This window comes from Rhamphochromis longiceps, linkage group LG11 (genome assembly GCF_057381845.1).
Source record: "Rhamphochromis longiceps isolate RC_006_pf linkage group LG11, R_longiceps_female_GT1.1, whole genome shotgun sequence".
NCBI classification, from domain to species: Eukaryota; Metazoa; Chordata; class Actinopteri; order Cichliformes; family Cichlidae; genus Rhamphochromis; species Rhamphochromis longiceps.
The window spans coordinates 16622290-16642062 of record NC_140567.1 but is presented as its reverse complement, the minus strand read 5'-3'; the positions used below and the strand labels follow the sequence as shown (position 1 = coordinate 16642062).

The window sequence follows — 19773 nt, the reverse complement described above, 5'->3', positions numbered from 1 at the left end:
CTATTGTACATTACTGCATTTTTGTCATAATTAGTGGTAAAATTGAATGATGATGAGATGCTCCCCACTCATATAATTACAAATATGGGAAAATATGCTCACTTTACTTTTGCTATCAATGGCTTGGCTCTATTAACAGGTTGTACCACATACGACATGGGCAAGAGTATGAGGCAACAACTCTTAACTGACATCAGCACAAAAACTGTACATCAGGAGCTTCATGTCACTGGTTTCCATTAATGTTTAATTCTTGTCAGACAGAAACAGAAACAGACAGCACATGTTGTAGTATAGTGACTCTGAACTTTTTAATATAATAACATACTGTAGTTCCAAATGCTTGGTACACTGTTCACTGATACAGCAGGATGACCAGATGAAGAAACACTGTCAGACTTTAACAAATGCTAAGCAGTCAAATCATTTCATGTATAACAGTCTATACTTAGTGGTTGATGTGAGAATCGCAGGTAGATATTCTCAGAATCTGCAGCACAATCCACAGACACCAGCATTGCAGCAGCCGCAGCAAAAGCGACACTTCATGCCACGCTTCTGTCTGTGGTACGGCATCTGTGTGAAAGAGGAGAAGAGCAGAGAGTTTATCTTCAGCTGCAAGTCACTTCATTGTTTCTAATTTTATGAAAAGTTGTGAGTGCACAGTTTATTTTAAACATCTCCCTGCATTTGAGAGATCTCACAATTACTGTCTTCATTCATTTATTGAAGTAAACTCACCACCCATGAGTCAGCTGATACCTCCTGATGTTCAGCAGCTGGACTGTCAGTGCTCACAGCCTCTTGTAGCTCTTGCAGTTCTCGTATCTGTAGAGAAAGAAAACAGATCTTAGCATCTTCACAACAAATTCATGCAGAAGAAGCACATTACATGAATTTAACACAGTATGTAACCTCAGCAAATGTGGCAGAGCTCTGCTGAATGCACACATGAGTGCAACAGCCACTGCAACTGCAACGCTGAACGTCTCCATCTTCAGGAGGTTTGAGTGGTTTAAGGTGGTCAGATCCTTTGACTCTCTCGTTGACTCTTGTCAGCGCCTTTGTGATGGTTGACTGAGGGAAACGGTGCTGGTATTTATACTCATTTGCTCCACTGCTGCCTCGTCACTTAGAGTACAGAAACTACTGTCGGGAACAGGCTTGCATCAATAGGACAGGGAAAACCCATATAGTTAAACATCCGAAGGTCAAAGTTCATGCCGACTGAGAAAAGTACAGATTTTCTCCTTCCTCAGGAATTTTCCATTCCTACAATTTCATAGCACAGGAAAATATGGAGTTTTGCAATGTTCCTGAAATCAGGTAGAGTAAGAGCTGTGAGTGACAAGGCAGCAGGGGCCCAAATCAGTATAAATATCAGCACTTCTGCACACATTAACCATCAGACAGAAGGACTCAGCTCACAACAATCATCCGGACCAGGAGAAAGAGTCGAACTTGAGCCTCTCAAAGCTTCCTAAGATGAAGACGTTCAGTGTTGCAGTTGCAGTGGCCGTCGTGCCCACATTCATTTGTGTTCAGCAGAGCTCTGCTGTCCCAGTCACTGAAGTAAGAACTTGACTTTAACCAAGTGTATTAGCTTACAAGCTGCAAATGTTTGTTTCAGTGCTACAATGTGGTTTCTACTGCACTCAATTCATTAACAGGAGCAGGAGCTGGAGGAGCCAATGAGCATGGACTATCCAGCAGCAGCACATGAGCAGATATTAGTGGACTCATGGAAGGTAAGTAACACTAACTGAGTGAAGGTGGCCAAATTACTTCAGCTAAATGAAAGTGTTTGTTAGAGCAGGTGAAAATAAAGAGCAGTGATGCTGCTGCAAATGAACTCTGTGCTCATGTCTCTTGTGTTTCCTACAGACGCTGTATAACACCAGACACAAGCGTGGCATCAAGTGTCGCTTTTGCTGTGGCTGCTGCACCCCCGGTATCTGTGGAGTTTGCTGCAGGTTCTGAGGATTCCTGCTCCAACAACCACTCAGCATTAACAAACTGTATGTCACAGTTAATGTGTGAGATTATACTGTTTTAGTAACATTGTGTCCTCAGTTACTGCCTCAACCACGTGCTTGTATTGCACAGTTTATCACAATAAACTTTATGGTCATGTAGATATAATGTGGATTTTTGTTGTCATTTTAAATGTCGTATTTTCCTTTGTTACATTTGTAAAACTGACTGCTATGCACCGTCCATCCATCAATTCATCCATCAAAGCTGCCATAGGGCTACAGGCAGGGTATATCCTGGACAGTGTTAACACATAGAGAGAAAAGCATTCATGATCACAGTAACCCCTGTAACTGATTCAAAATCACAATTTAACCAAACACCAAAGTGTTCTGACTTTGAGGGGAGACTCTCCAAAATATTCTATTTTTATTTCAAACACATACGCAGTTGGTTACATATGGTTAAAATGATTCAAATGCAGTAAATATATACATTTTTCATATAAATAGAGTCCATAACTTGATTATTGTCTGTAGCCCACATAATTAAACACTTTAGTTAGATAAAACATGTGAGTTTTGATGTTATGTACTGTATAGCCTGTGTAATAAATAAAGATGTAGCCCAATAAGTATAAAATCCAGAAAGCTACACGACATGGGGCAGTTCATTTACAAACACAAGTGTAACTTGAGTTTCACACTGTTTTTTGTTAGAAAATAATCAAATTGTTAAATGCTTAAAGCACACAAAACGTCAGAAATCTGCACTGTCATGAACAACAATGTAAACCTAATTTTTGGATTAACCCTCCGAAGTCTGAATCCCAGCTTGTGCACATCAACCTCACTGATTTGCACAAATACAGTTTATAATGAAGACATGTTAAATATTAAGCACTGAAAACAGTTTGGTTGTTGTTGTTTGGAACGTCATTTAATGCATGTTGTTTTGTTGCCATAGTGATGCCTCCAGGGGAAAATTAGGGAGCAGAGCAAGAATAAGACTGTGGATATATGTTTTGATAGCTTTGGGTTCTCTTTGTTTTTGCCTAACAATCATAAAGAAATGTATTATATTTTGTGTGTGTCCTCATTATTGAGCTTTAACCCTGCATAAAGGCCAAGATGAATCTCTTAGAGTAGAACTTTACAGTAACTATTAGAATAAAAAAAAAAAACACATTGACTGCTTTAGTTTTTAAGATTCACTTCTGTCTTAAGTATTTTTTGTCTCCATATAAAAGATATCAAAATCTGTGCATACAACTTGATGTAAAAATAATCTATGTACATTCCGCAGTCTATGATGCTAGAATGGCATCGCAGCATTTAAACATGTTTTGAATGAAAACATCAGCATATGAAAACACAACTGAAGAGACACTGCAACCGTATGAAGGAAGACGACTATTTAGTGAAATTTCTACATTTCCCTGAGGATTAACTGCTCTGTAACTTACCAAGAACTAAAGTAAGTTCAAATTTCATTTTATAGACTTAAGATCATTTACTTAAATATAAAGCCTGATTTTCCTGCCTGCCAGGACAGTATTTCTGTACTTTACATTGTGCAAGTCTAGACTATATTTTACATCATAGAGAGGATGATGTGGCTCTATTATTCAGGAAAACAAATGAAGACTTAACTATTTGTCAGCTGTTGTAATATTTGACAAATTATACATAAATTAGAAAATGTTCTTAATCATATCTTAGAGTGACAGAAGCTCTGCTGTTAATCTTAGTATCTGCAGTTTTTACACGCTTACACAAACACACGCAGTTACTGTCCCTCCATTTAGAAAGACAGAGGCATCAGAGTGAGCATCATTCAACACAGACGCTCTCACAACACAAATCCTGACGTCGGTTTGCAATAAATGTAATTTAAAAAATTTACATTCATGTATGCTATATGCATTTTGTCCATTCCAAAGTTGTGAGTCTATACCAGCCAAAATGCTGTCTTTAGCTATTAACATTTGAAATGATGAAGGCACTTGAAAGTAACACAACATTAGCTGCCTTTCCAGAAAAAGACAAAAACCTTTCAGAAGTATAGTATGTAAGGTTTTGTGAGGTTTTCCTCCCAGGCTTCTAGACTTCTGATTGGCCAACATTTCTACACGGTTAGGATTTGGCATATTCCTGACTTTGTTTTTAGGGTTTACATGTGGAAGGAGATATTTTTTCAAAACTGCACATGTGGACGGGATTTTTTTTAAACGAAAAAGGAAAATTTCCGTTTACAAAAGTGCCCGTGTACGTGTGGACGTAGCCTAAAGTTATCACAAAAAAAGCAAATTCGCTGAACATTCTGAGTTGTTTAGTGATCATTGTTGTTTTCTGTTCCTTGTAGTCAAAATGAATGGAAGCGGAGATGGATCACAAAATAACCGTAATGGTAAGCACATGCACTCAGTCGTAAAATTGATGAAAAACTGATTTTCAGCAGATGTTTATGAATGCTAATTAAAAGATAAAATGATCTTGCAGGCCGACAGGTTAACCCAGAAATGTTTCCAAGAGGAGATCAGGAGCCAGCTTACGAACCTGTTGGTGGAATCTGGGGTTTACTGGAAAGACTTTATGTTACTCTCTATGATATCTTTTTTTGGAGGCTGACTGAGATACTAGATGAATTAGAGGATCGATATGATGTCTTATATATTGACTTTCACAATGTCAATGACGGCAATGTCAACAATGTAAACAATCACAATATTAATGTGAGAGACAATGATGCCAATGTTGACAACAATGAACTGCATGATGATCATAATGCTGTTGTTGTTGTCGGCATTGAAAATGACGATTCTGATGAGGCATTTGAAGACTGTGAGGATGTTCACCCGTACATCCCAGAAGAGGATCCTCAGCCAGGTGTATCCAGGAAGAGGTCTAGAGAGATGGATGTGGAAGATGTGGAGCCCAACAAAAGAATCAGATGGAGCGAGGAGTTTTCTGATGATGACTCTGACTTCATCTCTGCCTGTGATACTGATAGCGAGGGCTGTCCTCATCTTGGTAATCTTGCTGATGAGGTACCGCTGTCTGTTGGATCCACGAAAAGGTCCAGAAAGGAAGATGGAGATGAAGAAGAGCCTAATAGCAAAAGATCCAGGCTCGCAAACTCTGATTCGGGGACCAGCTCAATTGTGTATGATCACTCTGAGAGCAGTAGTGATGAACTCTTTGAAGATGCCCATGAAGAGACTGACAACCATGAAACTGGAGGCTCGAGGAAAAGGTCCAGAGAGGATTTGGAAGAAGAAGAGGAATGCTTGCGCGTTTGCAAATTTCGGAGGTGTTCAACTGAGTCCACCAGCACCTGTGATGACAACTAACACTATTTCAACGTGATTTTTCTGTATCCTTTTAGTAGGCTGATGGCCTACTCAGGTGACCCTGAATCCTCCCATGGTTTTGCTGCCATAAGTTGGGCATACACTGTGCAATTTTTTCAGTCGCGTTATTCAGCTCCTGTTCAAACTCTCCGATTGACTCGTAGGGGTTAGAAGTTCGTAGGTCACGATGCAGGGTCTCATACTATACGGCCCGATGCTCTGTGCAACCTGAGTGCTCACACTGTTCGTCCATAGCATGAAGGTTATAACACAAAATTTTACACTATTTTCACGGTTGTTGTGGTCGCGATAATTTTGTGAAGTCACATCGAAAAGGCTCGGATGAGCTTGGCAGTTCTACAAGTTGTGCCTCCATCGCTTGTGTCCGGATCACACGCTGCACTGCCGTGCTGTTCTGTCTTTTCGCTTTCATCTCTGTGTTTGCGCGTGCGCAGTGAGAGACGCTGCGTTGACACCCTCACGACCCTCAAACAGGTTTGATTTTCTTACGACCAAATGACTGATGATCAGGAGCTGATCGTGAGGTGTTAATCACTTCTCGTTACCCCATGTATACGATGCACGACACACGATTAAGGCCAAACTCGGGTCGATCCCCAAAACAGTTGCACGACTGAAAAATCGGCTCAAAATGGGCCAAAAATCGCACAGTGTATGTCCAGCATTAGGCGTAGGCTGCTGGGGGATTCCCATGATGCACTGGGTGTTTCTTCTTCACCCACTATGTGTTAATAGACCTCTCTGCACTGAATTGTACTTGTTGTTAACCTCTGGCTCTCTTCCACAGAATGTCTTTATCCTGTTTTCCTTCCCCCTCCCCAACCGGTCGCAGCAGATGGCCGCCCCTCCCTGAGCCTGGTTCTGCTGGAGGTTTCTTCCTGTTAAAAGGGAGTTTTTCCTTCCCACTGTCGCCAAAGTGCTTGCTCATAGGGGGTCATTTGATTGTTGGGTTTTTCTTTGTAAGTATACCTTACAATATAAAGCACCTTGAGGTGACTGTTACTGTGATTTGGCACTATATAAAAAAAATTGAATTGAATTTAAAATTTAACTCTTTTTGGAGAGTTGGTACGTTAACTCTGATTTAGTGTTAAACACCAAATCTGTCTGGAGTTGATAATTTAACACTTGGTGTTAAGAGTTTATATATTAACTCTCAAAAGAGTATTTTAGTTTAACTACGTAAGAGTTATCTTCTAATTCATTCTAAAAAGTGGGAATTTTACTGTTCTGAACTTCTAGAAATTTCTTTTGGAAATAAACATTTACTAAAAAGACGCAATGGTTTTTGAAAAACATTTATTCTGAACTGTGCACCACAATTTCAAAACATTTTCTGAAAGATGTAACAGTATACATGTTCTCACTTTCATTAGAATTTTGTTTATCAAAAGGTCTGACATGGTAAATGCAAATAACAGCATTCTCATCACTTATTTCTTCAATACAATATGCATGTCCTTCATTCATCCCTTTGTGGAACTTCAACGCACTTCTGCTCTCCCCCATATTCCATCTTCACAAGAATATCCTATGTGGAGACTGAATAAAAATTAGTTGACACTAATTAATGGTACAAATAATCCAGTAATCAATTGCAGCACAGTAAAAAAAAGGAATCCTTTTTGAGCCATTATTTGTGTAAAGTATTTTCCCAAAAGACAAGGACACAGGCAACAGGTAATACTGAACTAAATGCACATGGTTAAACTATTTATAAGAATTTGTTTAAAGAGATGGAATGGAGAACGTGGCTGCAGCTAGGAGTGTCAGCAGAGAGCAGGAACCAGAGGAAAAGCTATCGAGAGACTGATCACCTGGGTCGTGATGGGAACAGTCCAACGGGAATTCTGCATCAATCAGTCAGCGTAATGCCTAAAAGTTTATTCTGATGTAAATATATTAAATTCTTAAAATGAAGAATATGAAAAAAAATCATCAGTGTTTTTAACGACACTGCATTTCATTCATGTGTCTCTATTGGACAGTGTTGTAGAAGTTACAGAAGATAGGAATCAGTTCCACCTTGGCCTGACGTTTGATCACGTTTGGTTGTACTGGCTTTGAGCCTGTTTGTGATACGCTACATCCACATGATACAGCTACTCTAGCTTTTTTTGAAGTGTCGTGAAATATTTTGCTTAAATGTTCTGCAGAACGGATGCAGCGCACATACAGTACAGATATTATCTGAAACAGCATTACACAGTGTTACACCTACTTTACAGTTTCACCACAGTGCAACGTCTCTCAGTATTGTTGAGATGTTTTCTATTATTATGTCCAGTATCAAATTTCTGCTGTACGCAAATCTTTCTATTCTCTCTTTTTCTTCTGTGTGAGGGATTCCTGCATTAATCATGCAGCTTAGAAACTTCATATGCACACCGTGAAAACACCTCCAAATAAATTCAGTGAAAGGTTGTCGAGATAAGGTTGTCTAAAACATTTATGAATGAACTTGTATAGAAAGTGTTTCTAGGAAACATTATCTAACACTTCTACATTCTTTAAAAAAAAGTATGCTTGGTTTAACTTTCAAATAACCAATGAACCAGTCCATCAGCTCAAAGCTATTGTACATTACTGCATTTTTGTCATAATTAGTGGTAAAATTGAATGATGATGAGATGCTCCCCACTCATATAATTACAAATATGGGAAAATATGCTCACTTTACTTTTGCTATCAATGGCTTGGCTCTATTAACAGGTTGTACCACATACGACATGGGCAAGAGTATGAGGCAACAACTCTTAACTGACATCAGCACAAAAACTGTACATCAGGAGCTTCATGTCACTGGTTTCCATTAATGTTTAATTCTTGTCAGACAGAAACAGAAACAGACAGCACATGTTGTAGTATAGTGACTCTGAACTTTTTAATATAATAACATACTGTAGTTCCAAATGCTTGGTACACTGTTCACTGATACAGCAGGATGACCAGATGAAGAAACACTGTCAGACTTTAACAAATGCTAAGCAGTCAAATCATTTCATGTATAACAGTCTATACTTAGTGGTTGATGTGAGAATCGCAGGTAGATATTCTCAGAATCTGCAGCACAATCCACAGACACCAGCATTGCAGCAGCCGCAGCAAAAGCGACACTTCATGCCACACTTCTGTCTGTGGTACGGCATCTGTGTGAAAGAGGAGAAGAGCAGAGAGTTTATCTTCAGCTGCAAGTCACTTCATTGTTTCTAATTTTATGAAAAGTTGTGAGTGCACAGTTTATTTTAAACATCTCCCTGCATTTGAGAGATCTCACAATTACTGTCTTCATTCATTTATTGAAGTAAACTCACCACCCATGAGTCAGCTGATACCTCCTGATGTTCAGCAGCTGGACTGTCAGTGCTCACAGCCTCTTGTAGCTCTTGCAGTTCTCGTATCTGTAGAGAAAGAAAACAGATCTTAGCATCTTCACAACAAATTCATGCAGAAGAAGCACATTACATGAATTTAACACAGTATGTAACCTCAGCAAATGTGGCAGAGCTCTGCTGAATGCACACATGAGTGCAACGGCCACTGCAACTGCAACGCTGAACGTCTCCATCTTCAGGAGGTTTGAGTGGTTTAAGGTGGTCAGATCCTTTGACTCTCTCGTTGACTCTTGTCAGCGCCTTTGTGATGGTTGACTGAGGGAAACGGTGCTGGTATTTATACTCATTTGCTCCACTGCTGCCTCGTCACTTAGAGTACAGAAACTACTGTCGGGAACAGGCTTGCATCAATAGGACAGGGAAAACCCATATAGTTAAACATCCGAAGGTCAAAGTTCATGCCGACTGAGAAAAGTACAGATTTTCTCCTTCCTCAGGAATTTTCCATTCCTACAATTTCATAGCACAGGAAAATATGGAGTTTTGCAATGTTCCTGAAATCAGGTAGAGTAAGAGCTGTGAGTGACAAGGCAGCAGGGGCCCAAATCAGTATAAATATCAGCACTTCTGCACACATTAACCATCAGACAGAAGGACTCAGCTCACAACAATCATCCGGACCAGGAGAAAGAGTCGAACTTGAGCCTCTCAAAGCTTCCTAAGATGAAGACGTTCAGTGTTGCAGTTGCAGTGGCCGTCGTGCCCACATTCATTTGTGTTCAGCAGAGCTCTGCTGTCCCAGTCACTGAAGTAAGAACTTGACTTTAACCAAGTGTATTAGCTTACAAGCTGCAAATGTTTGTTTCAGTGCTACAATGTGGTTTCTACTGCACTCAATTCATTAACAGGAGCAGGAGCTGGAGGAGCCAATGAGCATGGACTATCCAGCAGCAGCACATGAGCAGATATTAGTGGACTCATGGAAGGTAAGTAACACTAACTGAGTGAAGGTGGCCAAATTACTTCAGCTAAATGAAAGTGTTTGTTAGAGCAGGTGAAAATAAAGAGCAGTGATGCTGCTGCAGATGAACTCTGTGCTCATGTCTCTTGTGTTTCCTACAGACGCTGTATAACAGCAGACACAAGCGTGGCATCAAGTGTCGCTTTTGCTGTGGCTGCTGCACCCCCGGTATCTGTGGAGTTTGCTGCAGGTTCTGAGGATTCCTGCTCCAACAACCACTCAGCATTAACAAACTGTATGTCACAGTTAATGTGTGAGATTATACTGTTTTAGTAACATTGTGTCCTCAGTTACTGCCTCAACCACGTGCTTGTATTGCACAGTTTATCACAATAAACGTTATGGTCATGTAGATATAATGTGGATTTTTGTTGTCATTTTAAATGTCGTATTTTCCTTTGTTACATTTGTAAAACTGACTGCTATGCACCGTCCATCCATCAATTCATCCATCAAAGCTGCCATAGGGCTACAGGCAGGGTATATCCTGGACAGTGTTAACACATAGAGAGAAAAGCATTCATGATCACAGTAACCCCTGTAACTGATTCAAAATCACAATTTAACCAAACACCAAAGTGTTCTGACTTTGAGGGGAGACTCTCCAAAATATTCTATTTTTATTTCAAACACATACGCAGTTGGTTACATATGGTTAAAATGATTCAAATGCAGTAAATATATACATTTTTCATATAAATAGAGTCCATAACTTGATTATTGTCTGTAGCCCACATAATTAAACACTTTAGTTAGATAAAACATGTGAGTTTTGATGTTATGTACTGTATAGCCTGTGTAATAAATAAAGATGTAGCCCAATAAGTATAAAATCCAGAAAGCTACACGACATGGGGCAGTTCATTTACAAACACAAGTGTAACTTGAGTTTCACACTGTTTTTTGTTAGAAAATAATCAAATTGTTAAATGCTTAAAGCACACAAAACGTCAGAAATCTGCACTGTCATGAACAACAATGTAAACCTAATTTTTGGATTAACCCTCCGAAGTCTGAATCCCAGCTTGTGCACATCAACCTCACTGATTTGCACAAATACAGTTTATAATGAAGACATGTTAAATATTAAGCACTGAAAACAGTTTGGTTGTTGTTGTTTGGAACGTCATTTAATGCATGTTGTTTTGTTGCCATAGTGATGCCTCCAGGGGAAAATTAGGGAGCAGAGCAAGAATAAGACTGTGGATATATGTTTTGATAGCTTTGGGTTCTCTTTGTTTTTGCCTAACAATCATAAAGAAATGTATTATATTTTGTGTGTGTCCTCATTATTGAGCTTTAACCCTGCATAAAGGCCAAGATGAATCTCTTAGAGTAGAACTTTACAGTAACTATTAGAATAAAAAAAAAACACACATTGACTGCTTTAGTTTTTAAGATTCACTTCTGTCTTAAGTATTTTTTGTCTCCATATAAAAGATATCAAAATCTGTGCATACAACTTGATGTAAAAATAATCTATGTACATTCCGCAGTCTATGATGCTAGAATGGCATCGCAGCATTTAAACATGTTTTGAATGAAAACATCAGCATATGAAAACACAACTGAAGAGACACTGCAACCGTATGAAGGAAGACGACTATTTAGTGAAATTTCTACATTTCCCTGAGGATTAACTGCTCTGTAACTTACCAAGAACTAAAGTAAGTTCAAATTTCATTTTATAGACTTAAGATCATTTACTTAAATATAAAGCCTGATTTTCCTGCCTGCCAGGACAGTATTTCTGTACTTTACATTGTGCAAGTCTAGACTATATTTTACATCATAGAGAGGATGATGTGGCTCTATTATTCAGGAAAACAAATGAAGACTTAACTATTTGTCAGCTGTTGTAATATTTGACAAATTATACATAAATTAGAAAATGTTCTTAATCATATCTTAGAGTGACAGAAGCTCTGCTGTTAATCTTAGTATCTGCAGTTTTTACACGCTTACACAAACACACGCAGTTACTGTCCCTCCATTTAGAAAGACAGAGGCATCAGAGTGAGTATCATTCAACACAGACGCTCTCACAACACAAATCCTGACGTCGGTTTGCAATAAATGTAATTTAAAAAATTTACATTCATGTATGCTATATGCATTTTGTCCATTCCAAAGTTGTGAGTCTATACCAGCCAAAATGCTGTCTTTAGCTATTAACATTTGAAATGATGAAGGCACTTGAAAGTAACACAACATTAGCTGCCTTTCCAGAAAAAGACAAAAACCTTTCAGAAGTATAGTATGTAAGGTTTTGTGAGGTTTTCCTCCCAGGCTTCTAGACTTCTGATTGGCCAACATTTCTACACGGTTAGGATTTGGCATGTTCCTGACTTTGTTTTTAGGGTTTACATGTGGAAGGAGATATTTTTTCAAAACTGCACATGTGGACGGGATTTTTTTTAAACGAAAAAGGAAAATTTCCGTTTACAAAAGTGCCCGTGTACGTGTGGACGTAGCCTAAAGTTATCACAAAAAAAGCAAATTCGCTGAACATTCTGAGTTGTTTAGTGATCATTGTTGTTTTCTGTTCCTTGTAGTCAAAATGAATGGAAGCGGAGATGGATCACAAAATAACCGTAATGGTAAGCACATGCACTCAGTCGTAAAATTGATGAAAAACTGATTTTCAGCAGATGTTTATGAATGCTAATTAAAAGATAAAATGATCTTGCAGGCCGACAGGTTAACCCAGAAATGTTTCCAAGAGGAGATCAGGAGCCAGCTTACGAACCTGTTGGTGGAATCTGGGGTTTACTGGAAAGACTTTATGTTACTCTCTATGATATCTTTTTTTGGAGGCTGACTGAGATACTAGATGAATTAGAGGATCGATATGATGTCTTATATATTGACTTTCACAATGTCAATGACGGCAATGTCAACAATGTAAACAATCACAATATTAATGTGAGAGACAATGATGCCAATGTTGACAACAATGAACTGCATGATGATCATAATGCTGTTGTTGTTGTCGGCATTGAAAATGACGATTCTGATGAGGCATTTGAAGACTGTGAGGATGTTCACCCGTACATCCCAGAAGAGGATCCTCAGCCAGGTGTATCCAGGAAGAGGTCTAGAGAGATGGATGTGGAAGATGTGGAGCCCAACAAAAGAATCAGATGGAGCGAGGAGTTTTCTGATGATGACTCTGACTTCATCTCTGCCTGTGATACTGATAGCGAGGGCTGTCCTCATCTTGGTAATCTTGCTGATGAGGTACCGCTGTCTGTTGGATCCACGAAAAGGTCCAGAAAGGAAGATGGAGATGAAGAAGAGCCTAATAGCAAAAGATCCAGGCTCGCAAACTCTGATTCGGGGACCAGCTCAATTGTGTATGATCACTCTGAGAGCAGTAGTGATGAACTCTTTGAAGATGCCCATGAAGAGACTGACAACCATGAAACTGGAGGCTCGAGGAAAAGGTCCAGAGAGGATTTGGAAGAAGAAGAGGAATGCTTGCGCGTTTGCAAATTTCGGAGGTGTTCAACTGAGTCCACCAGCACCTGTGATGACAACTAACACTATTTCAACGTGATTTTTCTGTATCCTTTTAGTAGGCTGATGGCCTACTCAGGTGACCCTGAATCCTCCCATGGTTTTGCTGCCATAAGTTGGGCATACACTGTGCAATTTTTTCAGTCGCGTTATTCAGCTCCTGTTCAAACTCTCCGATTGACTCGTAGGGGTTAGAAGTTCGTAGGTCACGATGCAGGGTCTCATACTATACGGCCCGATGCTCTGTGCAACCTGAGTGCTCACACTGTTCGTCCATAGCATGAAGGTTATAACACAAAATTTTACACTATTTTCACGGTTGTTGTGGTCGCGATAATTTTGTGAAGTCACATCGAAAAGGCTCGGATGAGCTTGGCAGTTCTACAAGTTGTGCCTCCATCGCTTGTGTCCGGATCACACGCTGCACTGCCGTGCTGTTCTGTCTTTTCGCTTTCATCTCTGTGTTTGCGCGTGCGCAGTGAGAGACGCTGCGTTGACACCCTCACGACCCTCAAACAGGTTTGATTTTCTTACGACCAAATGACTGATGATCAGGAGCTGATCGTGAGGTGTTAATCACTTCTCGTTACCCCATGTATACGATGCACGACACACGATTAAGGCCAAACTCGGGTCGATCCCCAAAACAGTTGCACGACTGAAAAATCGGCTCAAAATGGGCCAAAAATCGCACAGTGTATGTCCAGCATTAGGCGTAGGCTGCTGGGGGATTCCCATGATGCACTGGGTGTTTCTTCTTCACCCACTATGTGTTAATAGACCTCTCTGCACTGAATTGTACTTGTTGTTAACCTCTGGCTCTCTTCCACAGAATGTCTTTATCCTGTTTTCCTTCCCCCTCCCCAACCGGTCGCAGCAGATGGCCGCCCCTCCCTGAGCCTGGTTCTGCTGGAGGTTTCTTCCTGTTAAAAGGGAGTTTTTCCTTCCCACTGTCGCCAAAGTGCTTGCTCATAGGGGGTCATTTGATTGTTGGGTTTTTCTTTGTAAGTATACCTTACAATATAAAGCACCTTGAGGTGACTGTTACTGTGATTTGGCACTATATAAAAAAAATTGAATTGAATTTAAAATTTAACTCTTTTTGGAGAGTTGGTACGTTAACTCTGATTTAGTGTTAAACACCAAATCTGTCTGGAGTTGATAATTTAACACTTGGTGTTAAGAGTTTATATATTAACTCTCAAAAGAGTATTTTAGTTTAACTACGTAAGAGTTATCTTCTAATTCATTCTAAAAAGTGGGAATTTTACTGTTCTGAACTTCTAGAAATTTCTTTTGGAAATAAACATTTACTAAAAAGACGCAATGGTTTTTGAAAAACATTTATTCTGAACTGTGCACCACAATTTCAAAACATTTTCTGAAAGATGTAACAGTATACATGTTCTCACTTTCATTAGAATTTTGTTTATCAAAAGGTCTGACATGGTAAATGCAAATAACAGCATTCTCATCACTTATTTCTTCAATACAATATGCATGTCCTTCATTCATCCCTTTGTGGAACTTCAACGCACTTCTGCTCTCCCCCATATTCCATCTTCACAAGAATATCCTATGTGGAGACTGAATAAAAATTAGTTGACACTAATTAATGGTACAAATAATCCAGTAATCAATTGCAGCACAGTAAAAAAAAGGAATCCTTTTTGAGCCATTATTTGTGTAAAGTATTTTCCCAAAAGACAAGGACACAGGCAACAGGTAATACTGAACTAAATGCACATGGTTAAACTATTTATAAGAATTTGTTTAAAGAGATGGAATGGAGAACGTGGCTGCAGCTAGGAGTGTCAGCAGAGAGCAGGAACCAGAGGAAAAGCTATCGAGAGACTGATCACCTGGGTCGTGATGGGAACAGTCCAACGGGAATTCTGCATCAATCAGTCAGCGTAATGCCTAAAAGTTTATTCTGATGTAAATATATTAAATTCTTAAAATGAAGAATATGAAAAAAAATCATCAGTGTTTTTAACGACACTGCATTTCATTCATGTGTCTCTATTGGACAGTGTTGTAGAAGTTACAGAAGATAGGAATCAGTTCCACCTTGGCCTGACGTTTGATCACGTTTGGTTGTACTGGCTTTGAGCCTGTTTGTGATACGCTACATCCACATGATACAGCTACTCTAGCTTTTTTTGAAGTGTCGTGAAATATTTTGCTTAAATGTTCTGCAGAACGGATGCAGCGCACATACAGTACAGATATTATCTGAAACAGCATTACACAGTGTTACACCTACTTTACAGTTTCACCACAGTGCAACGTCTCTCAGTATTGTTGAGATGTTTTCTATTATTATGTCCAGTATCAAATTTCTGCTGTACGCAAATCTTTCTATTCTCTCTTTTTCTTCTGTGTGAGGGATTCCTGCATTAATCATGCAGCTTAGAAACTTCATATGCACACCGTGAAAACACCTCCAAATAAATTCAGTGAAAGGTTGTCGAGATAAGGTTGTCTAAAACATTTATGAATGAACTTGTATAGAAAGTGTTTCTAGGAAACATTATCTAACACTTCTACATTCTTTAAAAAAAAGTATGCTTGGTTTAACTTTCAAATAACCAATGAACCAGTCCATCAGCTCAAAGCTATTGTACATTACTGCATTTTTGTCATAATTAGTGGTAAAATTGAATGATGATGAGATGCTCCCCACTCATATAATTACAAATATGGGAAAATATGCTCACTTTACTTTTGCTATCAATGGCTTGGCTCTATTAACAGGTTGTACCACATACGACATGGGCAAGAGTATGAGGCAACAACTCTTAACTGACATCAGCACAAAAACTGTACATCAGGAGCTTCATGTCACTGGTTTCCATTAATGTTTAATTCTTGTCAGACAGAAACAGAAACAGACAGCACATGTTGTAGTATAGTGACTCTGAACTTTTTAATATAATAACATACTGTAGTTCCAAATGCTTGGTACACTGTTCACTGATACAGCAGGATGACCAGATGAAGAAACACTGTCAGACTTTAACAAATGCTAAGCAGTCAAATCATTTCATGTATAACAGTCTATACTTAGTGGTTGATGTGAGAATCGCAGGTAGATATTCTCAGAATCTGCAGCACAATCCACAGACACCAGCATTGCAGCAGCCGCAGCAAAAGCGACACTTCATGCCACACTTCTGTCTGTGGTACGGCATCTGTGTGAAAGAGGAGAAGAGCAGAGAGTTTATCTTCAGCTGCAAGTCACTTCATTGTTTCTAATTTTATGAAAAGTTGTGAGTGCACAGTTTATTTTAAACATCTCCCTGCATTTGAGAGATCTCACAATTACTGTCTTCATTCATTTATTGAAGTAAACTCACCACCCATGAGTCAGCTGATACCTCCTGATGTTCAGCAGCTGGACTGTCAGTGCTCACAGCCTCTTGTAGCTCTTGCAGTTCTCGTATCTGTAGAGAAAGAAAACAGATCTTAGCATCTTCACAACAAATTCATGCAGAAGAAGCACATTACATGAATTTAACACAGTATGTAACCTCAGCAAATGTGGCAGAGCTCTGCTGAATGCACACATGAGTGCAACGGCCACTGCAACTGCAACGCTGAACGTCTCCATCTTCAGGAGGTTTGAGTGGTTTAAGGTGGTCAGATCCTTTGACTCTCTCGTTGACTCTTGTCAGCTCCTTCGTGATGGTTGACTGAGGGAAACGGTGCTGGTATTTATACTCATTTGCTCCACTGCTGCCTCGTCACTTAGAGTACAGAAACTACTGTCGGGAACAGGCTTGCATCAATAGGACAGGGAAAACCCATATAGTTAAACATCCGAAGGTCAAAGTTCATGCCGACTGAGAAAAGTACAGATTTTCTCCTTCCTCAGGAATTTTCCATTCCTACAATTTCATAGCACAGGAAAATATGGAGTTTTGCAATGTTCCTGAAATCAGGTAGAGTAAGAGCTGTGAGTGACAAGGCAGCAGGGGCCCAAATCAGTATAAATATCAGCACTTCTGCACACATTAACCATCAGACAGAAGGACTCAGCTCACAACAATCATCCGGACCAGGAGAAAGAGTCGAACTTGAGCCTCTCAAAGCTTCCTAAGATGAAGACGTTCAGTGTTGCAGTTGCAGTGGCCGTCGTGCCCACATTCATTTGTGTTCAGCAGAGCTCTGCTGTCCCAGTCACTGAAGTAAGAACTTGACTTTAACCAAGTGTATTAGCTTACAAGCTGCAAATGTTTGTTTCAGTGCTACAATGTGGTTTCTACTGCACTCAATTCATTAACAGGAGCAGGAGCTGGAGGAGCCAATGAGCATGGACTATCCAGCAGCAGCACATGAGCAGATATTAGTGGACTCATGGAAGGTAAGTAACACTAACTGAGTGAAGGTGGCCAAATTACTTCAGCTAAATGAAAGTGTTTGTTAGAGCAGGTGAAAATAAAGAGCAGTGATGCTGCTGCAGATGAACTCTGTGCTCATGTCTCTTGTGTTTCCTACAGACGCTGTATAACAGCAGACACAAGCGTGGCATCAAGTGTCGCTTTTGCTGTGGCTGCTGCACCCCCGGTATCTGTGGAGTTTGCTGCAGGTTCTGAGGATTCCTGCTCCAACAACCACTCAGCATTAACAAACTGTATGTCACAGTTAATGTGTGAGATTATACTGTTTTAGTAACATTGTGTCCTCAGTTACTGCCTCAACCACGTGCTTGTATTGCACAGTTTATCACAATAAACGTTATGGTCATGTAGATATAATGTGGATTTTTGTTGTCATTTTAAATGTCGTATTTTCCTTTGTTACATTTGTAAAACTGACTGCTATGCACCGTCCATCCATCAATTCATCCATCAAAGCTGCCATAGGGCTACAGGCAGGGTATATCCTGGACAGTGTTAACACATAGAGAGAAAAGCATTCATGATCACAGTAACCCCTGTAACTGATTCAAAATCACAATTTAACCAAACACCAAAGTGTTCTGACTTTGAGGGGAGACTCTCCAAAATATTCTATTTTTATTTCAAACACATACGCAGTTGGTTACATATGGTTAAAATGATTCAAATGCAGTAAATATATACATTTTTCATATAAATAGAGTCCATAACTTGATTATTGTCTGTAGCCCACATAATTAAACACTTTAGTTAGATAAAACATGTGAGTTTTGATGTTATGTACTGTATAGCCTGTGTAATAAATAAAGATGTAGCCCAATAAGTATAAAATCCAGAAAGCTACACGACATGGGGCAGTTCATTTACAAACACAAGTGTAACTTGAGTTTCACACTGTTTTTTGTTAGAAAATAATCAAATTGTTAAATGCTTAAAGCACACAAAACGTCAGAAATCTGCACTGTCATGAACAACAATGTAAACCTAATTTTTGGATTAACCCTCCGAAGTCTGAATCCCAGCTTGTGCACATCAACCTCACTGATTTGCACAAATACAGTTTATAATGAAGACATGTTAAATATTAAGCACTGAAAACAGTTTGGTTGTTGTTGTTTGGAACGTCATTTAATGCATGTTGTTTTGTTGCCATAGTGATGCCTCCAGGGGAAAATTAGGGAGCAGAGCAAGAATAAGACTGTGGATATATGTTTTGATAGCTTTGGGTTCTCTTTGTTTTTGCCTAACAATCATAAAGAAATGTATTATATTTTGTGTGTGTCCTCATTATTGAGCTTTAACCCTGCATAAAGGCCAAGATGAATCTCTTAGAGTAGAACTTTACAGTAACTATTAGAATAAAAAAAAAACACACATTGACTGCTTTAGTTTTTAAGATTCACTTCTGTCTTAAGTATTTTTTGTCTCCATATAAAAGATATCAAAATCTGTGCATACAACTTGATGTAAAAATAATCTATGTACATTCCGCAGTCTATGATGCTAGAATGGCATCGCAGCATTTAAACATGTTTTGAATGAAAACATCAGCATATGAAAACACAACTGAAGAGACACTGCAACCGTATGAAGGAAGACGACTATTTAGTGAAATTTCTACATTTCCCTGAGGATTAACTGCTCTGTAACTTACCAAGAACTAAAGTAAGTTCAAATTTCATTTTATAGACTTAAGATCATTTACTTAAATATAAAGCCTGATTTTCCTGCCTGCCAGGACAGTATTTCTGTACTTTACATTGTGCAAGTCTAGACTATATTTTACATCATAGAGAGGATGATGTGGCTCTATTATTCAGGAAAACAAATGAAGACTTAACTATTTGTCAGCTGTTGTAATATTTGACAAATTATACATAAATTAGAAAATGTTCTTAATCATATCTTAGAGTGACAGAAGCTCTGCTGTTAATCTTAGTATCTGCAGTTTTTACACGCTTACACAAACACACGCAGTTACTGTCCCTCCATTTAGAAAGACAGAGGCATCAGAGTGAGCATCATTCAACACAGACGCTCTCACAACACAAATCCTGACGTCGGTTTGCAATAAATGTAATTTAAAAAATTTACATTCATGTATGCTATATGCATTTTGTCCATTCCAAAGTTGTGAGTCTATACCAG

At 39.1% G+C, this 19773-nt stretch overlaps 5 protein-coding genes and 3 pseudogenes across 5 annotated transcripts; 5 read left to right on the top strand and 3 right to left on the bottom strand.

Annotated features, from left to right (window-relative positions):
• Positions 1–451: 451 nt before the first annotated feature.
• On the bottom strand, positions 452–995 carry LOC146658786 (hepcidin-like; annotated as a pseudogene).
• A 490-nt stretch (positions 996–1485) lies between these two features.
• On the top strand, positions 1486–1980 carry LOC146658785 (hepcidin-like). Its single transcript, XM_085421765.1, has 3 exons — positions 1486–1572; positions 1671–1748; positions 1885–1980. The coding sequence occupies exons 1-3, from the start codon at positions 1486–1488 to the stop codon at positions 1978–1980; spliced, it is 261 nt and encodes an 86-aa protein (XP_085277891.1).
• Positions 1981–4343: 2363 nt separating this feature from the next.
• LOC146658784 (uncharacterized) lies at positions 4344–5326 on the top strand. The gene is made up of 2 exons (XM_085421763.1): positions 4344–4383; positions 4476–5326. Exons 1-2 carry the CDS (start codon positions 4344–4346, stop codon positions 5324–5326), a joined length of 891 nt encoding a protein of 296 aa, XP_085277889.1.
• Positions 5327–8403: 3077 nt separating this feature from the next.
• LOC146658783 (hepcidin-like) lies at positions 8404–8915 on the bottom strand (annotated as a pseudogene).
• A 490-nt stretch (positions 8916–9405) lies between these two features.
• On the top strand, positions 9406–9900 carry LOC146658782 (hepcidin-like). The gene is made up of 3 exons (XM_085421762.1): positions 9406–9492; positions 9591–9668; positions 9805–9900. The coding sequence occupies exons 1-3, from the start codon at positions 9406–9408 to the stop codon at positions 9898–9900; spliced, it is 261 nt and encodes an 86-aa protein (XP_085277888.1).
• A 2363-nt stretch (positions 9901–12263) lies between these two features.
• On the top strand, positions 12264–13246 carry LOC146658781 (uncharacterized). Its single transcript, XM_085421761.1, has 2 exons — positions 12264–12303; positions 12396–13246. Exons 1-2 carry the CDS (start codon positions 12264–12266, stop codon positions 13244–13246), a joined length of 891 nt encoding a protein of 296 aa, XP_085277887.1.
• A 3077-nt stretch (positions 13247–16323) lies between these two features.
• LOC146658780 (hepcidin-like) lies at positions 16324–16835 on the bottom strand (annotated as a pseudogene).
• A 490-nt stretch (positions 16836–17325) lies between these two features.
• Positions 17326–17820, top strand: LOC146658779 (hepcidin-like). The gene is made up of 3 exons (XM_085421760.1): positions 17326–17412; positions 17511–17588; positions 17725–17820. Exons 1-3 carry the CDS (start codon positions 17326–17328, stop codon positions 17818–17820), a joined length of 261 nt encoding a protein of 86 aa, XP_085277886.1.
• Positions 17821–19773: the final 1953 nt, after the last annotated feature.

Bases quoted from the DNA above. Each gene is read 5' to 3' on its own strand.
- LOC146658785 (XM_085421765.1), top strand. From the start codon at position 1,486: ATGAAGACGTTCAGTGTTGCAGTTGCAGTGGCCGTCGTGCCCACATTC. The intron at 1,573-1,670 runs GTAAGAACTTGA...ATTCATTAACAG, and splicing joins CTGCTGTCCCAGTCACTGAA to GAGCAGGAGCTGGAGGAGCC. The intron at 1,749-1,884 runs GTAAGTAACACT...TGTTTCCTACAG, and splicing joins TATTAGTGGACTCATGGAAG to ACGCTGTATAACACCAGACA.
- LOC146658784 (XM_085421763.1), top strand. From the start codon at position 4,344: ATGAATGGAAGCGGAGATGGATCACAAAATAACCGTAATG. The intron at 4,384-4,475 runs GTAAGCACATGC...ATGATCTTGCAG, and splicing joins ATCACAAAATAACCGTAATG to GCCGACAGGTTAACCCAGAA.
- LOC146658782 (XM_085421762.1), top strand. From the start codon at position 9,406: ATGAAGACGTTCAGTGTTGCAGTTGCAGTGGCCGTCGTGCCCACATTC. The intron at 9,493-9,590 runs GTAAGAACTTGA...ATTCATTAACAG, and splicing joins CTGCTGTCCCAGTCACTGAA to GAGCAGGAGCTGGAGGAGCC. The intron at 9,669-9,804 runs GTAAGTAACACT...TGTTTCCTACAG, and splicing joins TATTAGTGGACTCATGGAAG to ACGCTGTATAACAGCAGACA.
- LOC146658781 (XM_085421761.1), top strand. From the start codon at position 12,264: ATGAATGGAAGCGGAGATGGATCACAAAATAACCGTAATG. The intron at 12,304-12,395 runs GTAAGCACATGC...ATGATCTTGCAG, and splicing joins ATCACAAAATAACCGTAATG to GCCGACAGGTTAACCCAGAA.
- LOC146658779 (XM_085421760.1), top strand. From the start codon at position 17,326: ATGAAGACGTTCAGTGTTGCAGTTGCAGTGGCCGTCGTGCCCACATTC. The intron at 17,413-17,510 runs GTAAGAACTTGA...ATTCATTAACAG, and splicing joins CTGCTGTCCCAGTCACTGAA to GAGCAGGAGCTGGAGGAGCC. The intron at 17,589-17,724 runs GTAAGTAACACT...TGTTTCCTACAG, and splicing joins TATTAGTGGACTCATGGAAG to ACGCTGTATAACAGCAGACA.